Here is a 16,802-nt window from a genome sequence, read left to right on the forward strand (position 1 = left end):
AACATGCCCAGTTCCCTCAGCCTCTCCTCATAGGACTTGTTCTCCAGACCCCTCCCCAGCTTGGTGGCTCTCCTCTGGACTCCAGCACTTCAATGTCCTTCCTGTAGTGAGGGGCCCAAAACTGAACACAGCCCTCGAGGTGAGGCCTCACCAGTGCCCAGGACAGAGGCACGATGACTTCCCTACTCCTGCTGGCCACACTATTCTTGATATGAGCCAGGATGCCATTGGCCCTCTTGGCCACCTGGGCACACTGCTGGCTCATGTTAAGCCTGCTGTCTACCAACACCCCCAGGTCCTTTTCTTCCGGGCAGCTTTCCAGCCACTCTTCCCCAAGTCTGTAGTGTTGTTCCAAACCATCACTTCCTGGAGAGCAAGATCTTGACCCTAATCCACATGTCTCTAACTCGTTCCTAGGTGAATCCAAGCTGTTCCGACCCAGAAGACCCAGGTCCAGCAGCGATGCCCTGTCTGCATCCTTCAACGGAGAGCTCTTAGGAAACATGAACCGCTGCAACTCCTACGACAACCTTCCCCACGACGACAGCGACGGGGACGAGGGGCTCATCCACGTTCCTGCCCTCATCTCTCCTCGATCCGCCGAAGACGTCGACCTGAGCCCCCCCGACATCGGCGTCGCCAGCCTGGACTTTGACCCCATGTCTTTCCAGTGCAGCCCACCCCAGGCGGAGTCCGAGTGCTTGGAGAGCAGCACCTCCCTGCTGGAGTCCTCTGGTCTGAACCAGGAGAAGCCCAGCCTTCTAAAGAAGGATTTGGAATCAGGCAGCCAGTCCCAGACACCGGGCAGTGCCACGAGCTCTGAGCCGGTCTCCCCTTTCCAAGAGAAGATGAGTCCCTTCTTTACGCTGGACCTGAGCCCCACGGAAGAGAAAGCCTGCAAACCCCTTGCCTTCTCCCCCAAACTGGGGCGAAAACCCATCAAATCTCCGCCGCTGACGACGTCGGAACCCCTCTCCTTCGCGCTGCCCAGCCGCGTCTCGGAAGCCGTGGGAGGAGCCTCCATCACCTCCAGAAACTCCTCTGCATCCAGCTGGAGCAAAGGGATGGGCGTCACCGATATCACAAACAGGTCCCCAACCCAGATGGCCTTGCCCCTGAAAAGCAGTGACACAGGAGCAGGGGAAGGAGCCCACCAAGAGCTACAGCAGGCCCAGCTAGTGGCCCCTGGCAAGCCAGAGTTGCCAGAAGAAGGGGAGAGACCAATGTCAAGCAGTCAGAATAAGACTGTACCCACTGGACACACACAGCCAGGTACAGTGCATTTTCCTCCATTCTTTCTTTAAGTTCCAGAGGGGACCTGCTCTCACAAACGCCCTCCTCTGCGTGCCTTTTCGGAGCGGGGATTGCCCGGCGGTTTCTGATCACGAGTGTCTTGCAGGGCTGTGCAGATCAGTAAGGTCTTACCCTCTGCCTCCTCCCTACATCACACAGATCTCAGATAATTTTCCATAATACTTTGCGTGCTGCTTTTTTTTTTCCTCTCTCCCCCATCCTGTCATGCGCGAAAAATCTCTAGCATGTCCTTCTAAATCATTTCAGCCAATAGACCATCTAAGACTTTGCTTTTTTAAATTAAAAATCTGCCAACACTCGAAGAAGGGACCTTTTCGCCTAAAACCTTATGATCAAAATTGTGTAAGGGTATCTCATTCTCTGCTACCTACTTCCTACCTCTCTAGAAATGCAAGAGGAAGCCTTTAGACAATCTCTCTTGTGTTTTTTTTTGTTTTTTTTTCCTTTTTGTGATGAACTGCTGTGCTGTCGAGCAGCGTTTGCATGCGAGACAGAAGACGATAGCGTCTCACGTCAGAAGGAATTGCCACTGTGAAAGTGGGGAGAGCATCTTATTTTTTTCTTTTTTTTTTTTTTTTAATAACGCTCGTTAAGGTTAGGTCACTCTCTTGGGTAACGTAAAATCACTCTCTCTCTCAATTTTCCCCCCATTAGGAGCAGTTGCCCTCGACTCCCCCCAGGATCCTGTTCCCGTCAGTTCTGTGTCTCTTATCCCTCCTCCTCCTCCGAAAAACGCCGCGCGCATGCTAGCCCTAGCGTTAGCCGAGTCCGCGCAGCAAGCCACCGCTCAGTCTCAGAAAAGGCCAGGAGATGCTCACTCTGAAAGCACAAATTACGGAGAGGCTGAAGCTGGCACAGCTCTAGAAAAGCTCCATCTCTCCGCCGCTGCTCCTCCAGACAAACTCCACCTCTACACCAGTCTGCCCGACAACCGCCACCACTTCCAGACTGGTGCTGCACCACCACTAGAGCAGGATTTCCAAGGTAGCGGCGCACCCGGGGAGCAGAACCACCCACCGGGTGCACCTGGAAACCGGGACCCCCCACCTCTCCACCCCGGCACCCCCGGGGACGTGCCTGGTGGCAGAGATGCAGAGCAGGAGCAGCCCAGCTTCCATCCGGGTAAAACCGGGGACAAAGAGCACTTTTCCTGCCACGCTGGGGACTGGGAGCACCCACCCCACCTCACTCCAGGGGCACTGCCCGATTGGGAGCCTCCCCCACCAGACCTCTCTCTAGATAAGCCCCACCAGCGCCCATGTCTGTCTGGGGACAAGCACCACCTTCCCATCACCGATGACAAACCGCAGGTTCCTCCCGTCCCACCTCCCGGGGAGAAGAGCGCCCCGGCTCCCGTGCCGTATCTCACCACCATCCAGAGCACGGCCCCCGAGCCCAACCGGGGGTCAACGGGTCCCACCACCATCCCGGGGGATGGCACCCTTCCCAACGCCCCCCGCACGCTCCCAGTGGATCACCAGTCAGCCGTGGGACAAGTACCAGCAGCCACCACCAAAGCTTCCAGTCAGGTAGGTGGAGGTGGATGTGTGTCCCACCTCTTCACCCCCACAGCGCGGTCTTCCCTGCCCAGTTAATCCGTGATGGAGATCACGTTGGAGAAGGACTCTTTGCCAGGAAGGGTAATGATAGGACAAGGGGAAACGGTTTTAAATTGGAAGAAAAAAGATTCAGATTAGATCTCGGGAAGAAATTTTTGACTCTGAGGGTGGTGAGACACTGGAACAGGTTGCCCAGGGAAGTTGTGAATGCCCCATCCCTGGAGGGGTTCAAGGCCAGGCTGGATGGGGTCTTGGGACCCCTTGGGATGAGCAACCTGCTCTAGTGGGAGGTGTCCCTGCCCAGGGCAGGGGGGTTGGAACTTGATGATCCTTAAGGTCCCTTCCAACTCTAACATTCTATGATTCTATGAACTAATCTCGTCCCAAATCCCACCAGCGAGGGGCTGGGGATTCCCAGGTGACTGGAAACGACACGTGTGTGACACAGCCTGACAGGAAAGCGGGGTGGGATTTAGCGTGAGGAAGAGGAGGCTGAGGGGAGAGCTCATCACTCCTACAACTACCTGAAAGGACACGGTAGAGAGGTTGGTGCTGGTCTTTTCTCGCAGGTAATTAGTGATAGAATGAGAGGGAACGGCTTCAAGCTCCAACAGGGGAGGTGTAGACTGAACATTAGGAAAGAATTTTTCACAGAAAGAGTGGTCAGACCCTGGAATAGGCTGCCCAGGGAGGGGGTTGGGTCACCATCCTTGGATGAGTTCAAGAGTTGTTTAGATGTGGTGTTGGGGGACACGCTGTAGGGGAGAACTTTGTAGAGTGGGGTTGATGGTTGGACCTGATGATCCCAAGGGTCTTTTCCAACCTGAATGATTCTCTGATTTCCTAATGGACCATCCCAATGTCCCCACTGTCCTTGGTTTTAGGGAAAAAAAGTATGGGCTGGGGTGCCATAGGGATGTTAGTTTAGAAGTGCTCAGAGACAAGTAGGAGTTGTTTGCACCCTCCCTTCGCTGGGGCTGGCAGTGTCCCCTTCCAACATCCCTCTAACCAAGGTTGGATTCCTGGGGTGACTCAGACATGGCAGCGTTTGCTCAGGAACCCAAACTGCCCCTGGATCATGCACCCCCCCAGCCCCTCTCACACCCCCCCAGCCCCTCTCAAGCGCCGCAGCCACATTTAGGGAAGGGATTCCTGCTGTTTCACCCACTTGATCTGCTCGGCCGGGTGTGAATTTAATCCCGGGCACACTTCCATTAAGACAGGTACATTTATAAGCAGAGCACCTAAGAAAACACTGTGGTGGCTGTGTGAGAGTTCAAACCTGTTGCTATAAAGAGCCTCCTGCCACCTCCCCTCTCCCAATTTTGACGTTTGTGGAGGGAACCCCTCGGTTGTCATTTGTGATGGGTCCCAAAGTGTCCTGGTGGCACCACCCTGTGGTGTGCACACAGAAACCAGGCCTAGGAGAACCTCACGTCCGTACCGGCATCCCTGATACTTTAACTACAGATTTTGGAGGGGGAGAAGATGCTTTGCCTCTAATTTCTACCCGTCTCTTCCCTCCAGGTATGGGGTGCGCCTGAAAAGCCACCCGAGCCCACACCTGGTTTTGTCCCCGAGAGCACTTCAGCCGCCCGCTGCTCCTCCTCCGTGCCCACGGGCCACCAGAGCCATTTGGAGAAGCCACGGGAGACCCCCAGGGCTCCCCCCCTGCACCTACGCTCCGAGTCCGTCCCCACTCACCCCTCCTACGGCTTCGCGCCCCCCGTCCCCCCCGTGAGGACGCTGGAGAGCAAAATCGCCGCCGCCATGCACTCCGGCAACGCCGAGGCCATCAACAACTCCAACTACCACGCCTTCCTCTCCTCCTCCATGCTGGCCTCCTCCGTGGAAGAAGCCCTGCTGCCCCCGCCGCCGCCACCCCCGCCGCCCAAGCACGCCTCCCTGCAGTCCGTCTACGTCCCGCATCCCAAACCGGAGAGCATCCCCGAGCCCTCGGGCCCCGAGGCCTACCTGCACCACAAGCCGGCCCCCGGCCACCACCAGTACAGACCCGAGAGCGTTCCTCCCCACGTCTCCTACCACAAGCAGCCCGAGCAGCACCCGGCCTACCCCCCTCGCTCCGAGACGCCCGCCGCCGCCCGCTACAACACCTACGCCACCCAAGGCAAGAGCGGGGCGGCCCCGCACTCCAAACCCCGCGGCCGGACCGAGTTCGTGTCCTCCGTCAGCCCCACGGGCCTGCGCGGCGCCGGCTACGCCGAGGAGGCCCCTCCTTACCCCACCATCCGCAGGGTTCAGTCCCTCCACGTCCCTACCCCCGCCGCCTCCGCCATCCGCTCCGTCCCCATCTCCCGCACCGAGGTGCCCCCAGACGACGAGCCCGTCTTCTGCCCCAGGCCCCTCTACCAGTACAAGCCCTACCAGCCCCACTCCGACTACCACGTCACCCAGCTGCAGCCCTACTTCGAGAACGGACGGGTCCATTACCGCTACAGTCCCTACTCCTCCTCCTCCTCCTCCTCTTCCTCCTACTACGCCGCGGCCGACGGGAGCTTTTACGACCTGGATCCCTACAGCACGGTGCGGGTCCGGCCTTTCCACCCCCTGCCCAGCAGAGAGTTCCCCTCCTACACCTCCCGCCTGCAGAGCAAGGGGCTGTATCGTTATCCCAGCTTGTCCTCTTACCCCCGGGGTGGTTTGATGGGTCACCTGGCCGGCAAAGAGCACAGTTTCATCAGTCGGGACGTGCCTCCCGCCCCGGACATCAAGCACATGTACATGTCCTGGGACCTGGAGGACATGGAGAAGTACCGCATGCAGTCCATCCGCCGGGAGAGCCGCACGCGCCAGAAAGCCAAAGGGCCCCTCATGTCCCAGTACGACAACGTGGCCCCGTTGCTGCAGGAGGAACTGGGAGGAGGGCTGGACGTCATCCACTTGCGCAGCAAATCCGATCCGGGGAAAAGCGGCCTCCTGACGGTGGCGGAAAGCAAAGAGGGGGGGAGGTACCCAGCCAAAGCGGCTACACCCGAGGGGGACGACCGTTACTATGGCCAGCACCCCGAGCCCGAGCTGGAGAGACCCCACTACCACGGGCCCTATGGCAACGGGCAGCCCGAGAAGCCCTCCCTGCCCCAGAAGCAGAGCAGCATCCGCAGCAGGAAGCTGCACGAGCCGGGCTGCGGCACCACCGAGCACAGGACGCACTTGCCGCAAGAAACCAGCCACAGGCAACCATCCGAAGCCAAAAACGGGCCCCCTTACCCCGACTACAGACCCAAAGGTGGCCCCCCCGAGCCCTCCGAGCCCATGGCTTACCAGCACCCGGGTGGGAAGTACATCCCAACAAACCAGGAGAGCCTGAGGCTCAACCACAAGGAGGTGAGGTTGGCAGAGGAGAGGCCGGATTTGGAGAGGTCTCGAGCCCGGCCGGTCCCCCCCATGGAGAAACACTCCAGGGACTGCTACAAGGAAGAGGAGCACGTGGTCGTGGCCGCCGTGCCCCCCCCCAAACCCGAAAGGAGCCACAGCCTGAGAATGCAGCCCCCCGAGCCCCTGGAGAGGGACTCTGCCCTCCTCTACCCCTACCAGACCCTGGGGAAACGCCAAAGCACGATGACTGTGGTGTCCCAGTACGATAATTTGGAGGATTACCATACCATGCCTCAGCACCAAAGAGGGGGCTACGTCACAGGAGGAGGAGGAGGTGGTGGTGGTGGGGGGGGGTTTGTGCCCCCCTCTTTCACCCACGTGCACAGTAGAACTTACGCCACGGCCCTGGGCCAGGGAGCCTTCCTCCCCACGGAGCTGTGTTTGCAGAGGCCCGAGACAGAGGTCCACGTCGAGTGAGCTGGTTTTGGGGGGGGGGGGAAAAAGGAGGGATAGAGTCTAAGCAGCCTCTGCTGGACAGTGGACTGTTTTATTTTTTCAGTGACGGAAAAAAAAAAAAAAGAAAAAACCCCACAAAAAAGCCACCCCCGACCCTGCCCCCGTGAGCAAAGCAAACCCACCTCCCCCCCACACCCCTCTCTGTTTTTATGTAGTAGAGATTTAGCTTTTTCATGTAGTTTCGAGACAACTGGACCCACGGGGCAGGCTGTTGGCACAGGGATGGTGCCAGAGAGGCCGGGCAGAGCCGACTGAGATGCTGTTGGGAGCAGGGAGGGGAGGAAAAGAAGCTTTTTCCTTCCCCAGGTTTTTGTCAGGGGCAGTTCCCATTGCTTCCCCACCACCAGGGTCCTGGGCACCATGGACCATGGCTGTTCCTCCTCCCCAGCAAGTCACCCCCCACCACCACGACCTGCCAGGAAAGGGTCTCCCTGCCATCCCGTGGGTCTGCCCCCTCGGAGGTTACGCAGCAAGGGAAAGGGGGGAAAAGATTTCCCAAGTATTTTCTTCTTGATAAAGGCCTCTCCCTGGAAAATTGCTGCTCTTTTTGGCACACGAGATCCACTTCAGCTGCTTGGAGGTGTGTGGGAGCCTCTTTTGACTCCGAGCCCCTGGAATAGGCTCTGAAGCAAGTTGGAAATACAAGGCACTTTCTCAATTGCTCCCTTAACGAGCTGCCTCTGACTACAAGAAATCTAATTACCTTCAATTTCTCTGTTGTAAGCAGAGGGCGGCTACGGAAGCCAAGTAGGGCAGGTTTGTGTTTCTCATACCAAAAGGAAAAAAAAACAAAACAAAAACCTCAAAACTACACCAAACTGCACACACAGAGCTGGGAACAGCACCCCCATTTCATGCCAATTCCTCTTTACTGCTGGGCTGTCTGCAGTCCAGACGATTTAATACCATGTTGTGGCTGGCCAGACAGTAGCATCTCGCTACAAAATAAGAAAATACTATAAAAACTTAAAAAAAACCCCACAAATCTCTATAGCATTGTGTCTAGCTTGTAAATTGGAGCCCAACTTACCAGCTGGGAGTGACCCTGTAAGTGCCGAGTTACTGCATGACCAGCTGCTTGCCCTGGACCACATCCTGCAGCTTTTCCATCAGGGAATGCTCCTGTTGACCTTAAAATAAAGGCTGTGGGATGGGGCTTTCCAGAGTCTTCAGGCTGTGTGGTGGAGAGGGGCTCCCTGCGAAGCTCTGGAGATACCTGAAATAGTTCCTGGGGACAGAAGGCTCCATCACACACTAAGAATGTCATCCTTGGTATTTAAAAGCTTTCCCCCTTGGGAAAGACCTTCCCAGGCCTCGTTAAAACCCCACCTTATAAATAAAGCACATCCATGTCATTGGGCAGGGCTCGCAAGCAATACCTATACCTGAGGTTTAGGAGTTTTTAAGATGGTCAGGGATAAATTTCAAGGTTGTTCCTGTCCCGCGTGGGTGAAGAAACTTCTCCACCCCCTTCTGAATCTCTCATGTGTTATTAAAACCCCAGAGGCCCACCCAGCTGTGAAAGTCAAAGGCAACTTCGATGGGTTTTTTTTCCCCCGAGCGCGAGTTTCACGCCTATTTTGGGGCTTTCAAATCCTAAGGAAAACCTGCTTCTAGTAGCTAACAAATCTGTTTGCTTCTTTTAACCTCGCAGCCTGGGCGGGGGCTGGTTCAGTAACGCTCCCTGATGCTCCTGTTTTATTGTGCAGTGCTGCCCTTTGGAGCATTTGGGTTTGGGGTTGGGTTACAGAAATAAATCTGGTGGATCCGGGGCATCACAACCACCATGAGAGCCATCACCAGGTGGGAGGGGTTGGGATTGGGAAGGGTTTTTTTAGGGAAAACTAAGAGAAGTACATAGACAGGGGGCTGCTGGGTGAGCCACCCCATCCCCGTCGCTGCCAGACTCCAGGGAGGGCTGAGCTGCCCAGATTCCTGGGTGCCAGCCCCAGTTTGGGTCTGTGCTCTCCCAGTAGCCTGGAGCTGGAGCACGGTCTCTCCAGACCCCCCCCCATGACCCGAGGAGGTCTGTGGTGGAAGCAGGGACATTGCAGGTTGGGTTCAGGCTGTTTGGGATTCAGGTTTGGGATTCAGGTAAGGAGAGCTGTAGGTCTCACCTCCCTCTCCACGAAAGCCTTAACTCCCCCCTCCTGCCCCCTCACAGTGACCCCCCCTTTGGCCTTATGTTGACCAGGACTATCCTACTAAAGGAGGGGTGCCCCCAGCTCCCCCTCATTGGAAATGCCTCTGGATTTTCCTGCTCAAAGCCACTGTCTCCCTCTAGGGATGAAGTGCCATCCCTGGATCTCTTCCCTCTTGCTCTGGTTCTCATCCTGCCTGGGCTCCTCAGCTCAGCGCCGGGGATGAAGGCCCTTCTCATCCCCCAGGAAAGAAAAGCTTTCAGCACTTTTCAGAAAGAGCTTCTAGAAGCACCCACCCCCACACAAACAGCCCTCCCCAACCAGAAGGTCTCCATTAAAACCAGACACGTGGCAGAAAACTTAATATTTTATCTTCATATCTACCTGAACAGCCAGCATCCTCCCGTCCCTCCGCACACATCAGCCTGGAAGCTCTCAGAGGACCCCAAACTCACTTTTCACCCCACTGTTACAAAAAAAAACTTAAAAATAATTAAAAGGCAAGGTTTTCCCAGCTTTTCCCAGACAATAACTCAGATGAGCACCTTTCTTTTGGTGTTGGCACAACCCAGGTGGCTGAAACACCCCCCCGTGGCCCCGCAGTCGTCCCCACCCCGCGCAAAGCCATACGGTGAACTATGCAGTTCTGCTCTTGCACTGTGCTTCATCCCTCCCACTCCTTGGAGTTCTGCACCCTCCTTGATTCACCCCGAAACCCAAACATCCAGCTCTTCTCTTTCCCCAAAAATCCTGGGGGGTCCCACCATGGTCCTGGCAGAGGAGTGGGAGAGGGCAAGGGGATGGTTGCCCAGATGGAGTCATTCATTGCCTGACCTTATCTCCAGCAGGATGAATTGTTCTGAAACAATTCCCTTAGGCTTCCCACAAGCTGTCAGCACCTCCAATTCCCACTTCCTGAGCTTTCAGCCCAGTTTCTCCCCGTTGCATGGAAAATTTGGGGTCCAATTTTTGGCATTCCCACCTCCGCTTCCGAGCGGAACGTGGGAGACCTTCCCTGGGAGACGTTAGGTGAGTAAGGAGGACCCAGCCCTTGTGAAGTCTTAAGTAAAAAGCATTAACTTTGGGTTTTTAAAGAGTCTTATCAGGTGAAATCTATATGCATCCACGACAAAATGCCCCCAACTTTGTGCCTATGTCTTTCCAGAGACCCTCGCTTTACGCTCACCATTCCAAGGGGGGGTCAGGTGGGATTGCACAGCAGTAGTAAAAGTTGCTACACAAAACCAAAACCAACTCAAAAAAACCTTTAGTTCCTCCTCAACCCCAAAAAGGGACAGCCCCCGGGTGTGCTCTGCCCCTCCACGGGGCGTTGACTCAAGGGATTCCTGGGGAAATATGGGGGAGAAATCGTTTTGCTTTTGTTAAAGGTGACTTGGGCAGATCTTTCCCCGGAGCCTCCTGCATGGTCTGGTCTGAACATCCAGCTCCATCCTTCCTCTGCAGGGTCTCGCCTCGTCCAGTTTTTGGGGAGGGAGGGAGGGAGGGAGGGAAGAGGGAGAAAAGGCTTGTTTTGCAGTTCATTTTCCTGCCGTAGAAGACTTGATTATTTTTTATTTTTTTTTTTTCTTTCCCTGAGCCGCATGAGAGAAACATCCCAGAAAGTCTTGGGTTACCTTTGGAGTTCCCTTCACTTTAATTTATATAGTGTCTTTTTTTGTGAACTGGTGTAAAATGTATATGCCGACAAGCTCATGTATTTTTATGTAAATATTTTTTGTGGTTTCCCCACTTGCCCTTCTCTGTAAATATTTAGAATTCTCATATTCTTCTCACCTTGTATGATGCAGATGTGGTTTTGTTCCTGTTTTTTATTTGTACTGTAATGCAACAATCCAGACTGAGGTGTCTTGTGGTATTAAACAAAAGCAACAGTCCCACTGAGCTCACACTCAGATGTACAACTTGACAGCATTAATCAAGCCAGGTTAAAAACTATTCCAGTGTGTTCGTGTGTGTCTTTGCCTCTGCCTCATTAATTAATGGTCTTATTTCAAAGAACTGGGAAGAAGCCAGTTTGGAGGTGTCCCTAAAGAGGAAGGAGGAGGTGACTTTGTATTCACATGCCAAGGCTACAGAAGAATTGCCCACCTTGAGCCCCTTATCTGAGCATACACCTGTGGCCACAACGGCTTTGTCACAAAAAAAGAAACCAGCCTGGGCTTCTTTAGTCTCCTTTTCTCCTCCCCCAGCACGACAGCACCAGGAGAAACAGTTTGGCACCTGCACAAAGGCACGGGGCAGATGGAGCTCAGACTGACAGATGGCAGAGGCCACCTCGGCCCTTGGAGCTGGCCAGGAGGGATTCTAAGCACCACGGTCATATTGTTCACAGTTAATTAATAGCAAAAAGCTGATTAAAGGAAGCTAATTTCATATCTACTTTTCAACTTAGTAAATGTTACGCTCTTTAGAGCTGCTGCCAGGACCAAAGCCAACCTCGGAGGCCGTCCCCGCTCTCCGCGCTGGGCTGTGGAGGTACCAGGAGGTCCCACCAGCAGCCACCCCTTCTCTGGTGCTTCAGCATCTGCCTGGCACCAGGGGTTCCTGCTGCCCCAGGGGGGGCCCTGCTGATGCCACCATGCACCCCAAGCACCATCTCAGCCTCAAAGCTTCTCCTACCACAGATGCACCAAAAGGGGTGGGCATCGAGCCGTTCCTCTGCTGAGCACTCAGATACTTGCCACATGTAGAAAAATCCACCAGGTTGTCCCACACCTCCTGTCCCACACCTCCTGTCCCACAGCCTGCATGACCCCCCCAACACACCCCATGGTCACTTTTCTTTCACCCCCGCTCGCACGTACCAGATGAAGAGTCATCTCTTAAGGCCACAAGCACTGAAGTTGTCCTTGGGCCCAGAGGCAAGAACACAACCAGGATGACTTGACAAACACCAATCTCGACCCTTCTGATGAAGGTCAGGAGACAAAGTCACATCTCACCTGAAGTGCTGTGCAGCAGATGTTCTGCACGGTATGTTCATTGTCAGAGGGACAATTGTCAGTGATAACCCTAAAAGACTCAGGTTTGGTGGGGAAGGGAACAGAGATCCCAACCCAGTGCCTGAAGGAGCAGCCCCCCAGAAATGGACAACCCCTCCCCATGGCCTGTCCTGCTGGGCATTTCCTCCAGTGACACGGACAGCACAGAAGTTATCATCTGAGTGTTTTCATAGAATCCTCTAGGTTGGAAGGGACCTTAAAGGTCATCTGGTCCAACCATCAACCTAACTCTGACAAAAAAAAAAAAAAAGAAAAAAAAAAATAAAAAAAAAAAAAAAATCACTAAACCATATTCTTGAGGACCATGTCAACCCGTCTTTTGAACACCTCCAGGGATGGTGCCTCAACCCCTTCCCTGGGCAGCCCATTCCAATGCTGGATAACCCTTTCTGTGAAGAAATGTTTCCTAATATCCAATCTGAACCTCCCCTGGTGCAACTTGAGGCCGTTTTTTTTTTTTTTAATGTGTGTTTCATCACACATCAGAAGAGAACTCTGTGGACGAGCAATGCTGAGAGCATCTCTCAGCTCCACACCCTTACTTCTCCTTCCACCAATTTAAGAAAAAAAGAAAAAATATAAAATGCAATCAACCCGTGCAGGGTGGCACCCTCCTGGCTGAGATTTACACCTGCAGTTTGGGGAAGGGAGGGGGGAGAAGGACGGATTTAACCTTTACAGTGTCCAAGGACCGGTAAAACCCTCGGAATTAAAAAGTATTTTTCTGAAGAAGCGCTTCCACCAGGTAGCGCTGTTAAACCACATTTGCCTCTAAAAGCCAACTTTTCAGACCATTTAAGAGGATTATGTTCCGTTCTAGTAGTTTCTGTTCCGGTTTCCAACCCCTGGTATCTAGGGGTGGATATTTTTTTATGTATTTCAGCCCGCAGGCTGCTCCCAAGGAGCTCTGCTTGTCCCCCTGAAGCCAGGGCAGAGCTACCACCCATGCTGATGCCTCCAGACTGAAAAGCGAAGGTGGACCTGGGCAGATCACTGCTGCCACGCAAAGGAGTCCTCAGCAGCTCCATCCCTACAGGGACACCATGATGTGTTTGCTCCAGCACTAGGAAGAAGTAAGTGATACTGGAAAAAGCCACAGAATCAGTGGGGTTGGAAGGGACCTGAAAGATCACCCAGTTCCAACCCCCCTGCCCTGGGCAGGGACACCTCCCACCACACCAGGTTGCTCCAAGCCCCCTCCAACCTGTCCTTGAACCCCTCCAGGGATGGGGCAGCCACAGCTTCTATTCCAGGGTCTCACCACCCTCATAGCAAAGAAGTTCTTCCCCACATCTCATCTCCATCTCCCCTCTGTCAGCGTCAAAACCTTCCCCCTCCTCCTGTGGCTCCCCTCCTTGATCAAGGGATCATCCTATGGATTCCCTTCCCATCTCTCCTGGAGGCCCTTTAGGGTCTGGAAGAGGCTCTAAGGTCTCCCCAGACCCTTCTCTTCTCCAGGCTGAACCTCCCAACTCTCTCAGCCTGTCCTTACAGTAGAGGGGCTCCAGCCCTCCCAGCATCTCCGCGGCCTCCTCTGGACCTGTTCCAACAGCTCCATGTCCTTCTGATGTTGGTGGCCCCAGAGCAGAGCAGAGGGGGAAGATACAACACTGCTCAGTCCCACCCTTGTCTTTCTCTAATCATCAAGGATGCCCTGCTAAGGTTAATTATCAGGCTACGCACCCAGAAGATCCCTCAGCCACAAGCACCGAGTCCAGCATCTGGTCAGGGCAGAGCTTATGCAGACACCAGAGTCCCTCAAGCCCCACGATGGTGGAGCACAGGGTGCCACTTGTTGAGCCTCACTCACTTCCCAGCACAGGACCGGGCACGAGCCAGGATTTGGCTCCTCACCTTCACGTTAATCAGTGGCTGAGCACCTGCACCAGGCAGTCTCCTTCCCCTGGGTCCCAGCTGATGTTCTACTGCCCCATGAAGGGACCTGCAGGTTGATTCCTCCAAACAGGGAGGCTCCAGTGGTGTCCAGCCCCCCACGCTCCTCCAGGAAGGACAGAGAGGGCACGGTCCTGCCCCTTAGCTGTGCCTGTGCCAAAGCTTTGAGCCAGCTCTGCATCAGGGGTGCCTGCAACAACATCCACCTACCCCTCTGCAGCCACTCCATCTCGCCTCCCTGAGGGGCTTGGTGTCCTTTCTGGTCAGTTGGGTGCGGTGGGACAAAGCCTTCGGGTCAATTGAGGGGTACAGCACCAGGGGCTACCACCTAAGGTTCCTCAGCCTGTGACACAGCTCTTCTGCCAAGTTACAGCTCTTGGAGCCTCACAGCGAGGCCAAACAATTCCAATAACTAGATCTCAACCACTGGAGCCATCAGGGAGGAAGAGGAGTCAGAAACACACATCATTCGGCCTCAGCACCACCAGGCAGGGGTGAGGTGGCCTGAAGAAGACTTGCCGGAGGTCTCTCACCACCTGCGTAACCACAGGGGGCTGCGGGCTCTGGTTCTGCAGACAGTTCATCGTAGGGTACAACCTAACTACACCCCACCCCGTCCCTCAAATCACTGTTCCTACAGGCTGCAGAGCACGAAGAGAAGATACAACCTGCAGGAAGCATCTGCATTGTCCAGAGGAGAGCCACCAAGCGGAGCACAAAGAGAAGATACAACCTGCAGGAAGCATCCACATTGTCCAGAGGAGAGCCACCAGCCAAGCTGGTGAGGGGTCTGGAGAACAAGTCTTATGAGGAGAGGCTGAGGGAACTGGGCATGTTGAGTTTGGAGAAGAGGAGGCTGAGGGGAGACCTCATTGCCCTCTACAACTACCTGAAAGGAGGGTGTAGAGAGGTGGGGGTTGGCCTCTTCTCCCAAAGGAATAATGACAGGACCAGAGGAAATGGTCTGAAGTTGGGGCAGGGGAGGTTTAGATGAGATATTGGGAAGAATGACTTTCCTGAGAGGGTGGTCAGGCCCTGGAACAGCCTGCCCAGGGAGGTGGTGGAGTCACCATCCCTGGAGGGATTTAAGAAACGTGTAGACGTGGCTCTTCAGGGCCTGCTCTAGTGCCCGAGATTGTTGGTTTGTGGTGGGGTGTTGTGTGGGGGGTTGTGGGTGTGGGGTTTAGTTGGTGGGTGGTGGTTTTGGGTTTGGTTTTTTTTTGTTTGTTTGTTTGTTTTTTAAATGTGGTTGGACTCAATGATCTCGGAGGTCCCTTCCAACCACTAAGATTCTGTGATTCTGTTACAGGTGGAACGGGTTGTTCCTGCAGCAAGGAGGGGAAGGGTTGACGCGCTCGCTGCACGGCGGAATTAAAATTGCCTCAATTCTGTCACAAGCATCGTCATCCTTCCAGTTCAGATCCCCCCCATCCCTCCTCGTCCCAGTGGGCCAAAGTAAATCATCAGCCTCCAGACAGACACCCTTGACTTCAGACACTGTGTCTGCGCTTTATGGTTCAAATTGGCAGCCAGGCCAGGCTCCTTACGGTATCTGCCCGGAAAGATCTCGGTGCCCAGCACAGGTCTCCTCCAGACTCCTCTCAGAGCTGGCGTCCAACCTGCATCTCTCTCACCAAGGATTTCCCTCCCCACCAGTGCTCAAAGTTATCAGGTCTCTGCCAGCAGCGCTGTGGCTTCAGCCCCAGCTTCAAGGTGGGGGTCATCGTGCTATGAAGGGACGCGTGGTCCCCAGCTCATGACAAGAGGAGCCCATCAAGGCACCAGAATCATGTAAGAAACTCCCACTTTGCCCATCTAATGCCCCGGTGTTTAATCACAGACATTTACACAGCACCTTTCCCAGTTTTGCAGCACCGGCACGTCCCAGAGGAGGGGAAAATGCTCCTGAGCTGCCGGGGTCCCCACACGCAAACACAGAATCACAGAATCTTCTAGGTTGGAAGGGACCTCAAAGATCATCTTGTCCAACCGTCAACCTGACTGACAACAGAATCACAGAATCTTCTAGGTTGGAAGGGACCTCAACCTCAACAGGACCCCCCTGTAGCAGACCCAACACATCCCCTGTTACACCCCCCAACACCTCCCCAAGCACCACAGAGGAAAATTCACCGTTCCAGTTAAGAGGGGACGAAGGGAGGAGAAAGGTGAACCTCCCCAGAAGCTCAACACCCTGTGACAGCTCCAATTAATTCATTAATGGTGGCCAGATATGATCCCTGAGGCTCCTGCCTTTCCGGGGAAAGGAAAGTTGCCCTTCGAAATATCAAAGGCAACAGGAAAGAACGAGACCCTGGTACAAAAGGGCATTTTGCCCGGGTGGCAAGGGCGTATTTGGAAAGATGCAAGGCATGCACAAAGCGTGAGGGGTTAGGAAGGGAAAAGAGTTGGCACAGAGGGCAAGAGGAAGGTTTTCAACTAAAAACGTATTCATCCATTTTTTAAAGATCCGAGATGCTAGAGAAGAATATTTGACTTGCAGCGAGTGCTGGAACTTTATGCATTATTCAAACCCCGTGAATGTTTGAAGACCGGAGACCTGGAAACCCTGCAGTGAGAAGAAGTCACCTGGCAGGTTCCCAGAGAGGGAGTGTGGGACAATGTGTGTCACCCCAACGGCGGTGGTTTCATGGTTTCTATCACACCTTGTACCTCGGCAGTAAGAGCAGCCCCTTTTCCTCCCTACCCCTGGACGACACAGCAAACCCCAGTGAGACGCACTCAGGATACATCTAGGGAGAAACCACTCCTGACCCACAAACTAATACAAAAAAAACCCAAATTAATACACAGAAACACAGAAGAACGGAGTGCAACGAGGGTAATATGACAAGCCCACAACAGACACGCAAGTGAAAACCAACTCACCCCTCCTCAAATCAGCACCCACCCTCGGGGTGGAAGGGTTAGGCCGTCTCACTGATAGTAATGTTATAGAAGAACCTCACTCCGCTGCATTTGAGGTTATAAATTCAAACACAAGAATAAGGGAAAAAAAA

The 16,802-nt window shown here is 54.3% G+C and overlaps 1 protein-coding gene across 5 annotated transcripts in view; it reads left to right on the top strand.

Moving 5' to 3' along the window:
- Nucleotides 1-7,524, top strand: part of ARHGAP32 (Rho GTPase activating protein 32) — a 329,747-nt gene extending 322,223 nt beyond the window's left edge. For all 5 annotated transcript variants that reach the window (XM_014961083.1, XM_014961081.1, XM_014961082.1 and 2 more), the window contains 3 exons: nucleotides 418-1,272; nucleotides 1,969-2,843; nucleotides 4,401-7,524. In XM_014961083.1, the coding sequence (XP_014816569.1) occupies nucleotides 418-1,272; nucleotides 1,969-2,843; nucleotides 4,401-6,686 (4,016 nt within the window). In that variant the 3' untranslated portion in view covers nucleotides 6,687-7,524. The remainder of the gene's footprint in view (nucleotides 1-417; nucleotides 1,273-1,968; nucleotides 2,844-4,400) is intronic.
- Nucleotides 7,525-16,802: the final 9,278 nt, after the last annotated feature.

This window comes from Calidris pugnax, unplaced genomic scaffold (genome assembly GCF_001431845.1).
Source record: "Calidris pugnax isolate Ruff unplaced genomic scaffold, ASM143184v1 scaffold269, whole genome shotgun sequence".
Taxonomy (NCBI): domain Eukaryota; kingdom Metazoa; phylum Chordata; class Aves; order Charadriiformes; family Scolopacidae; genus Calidris; species Calidris pugnax.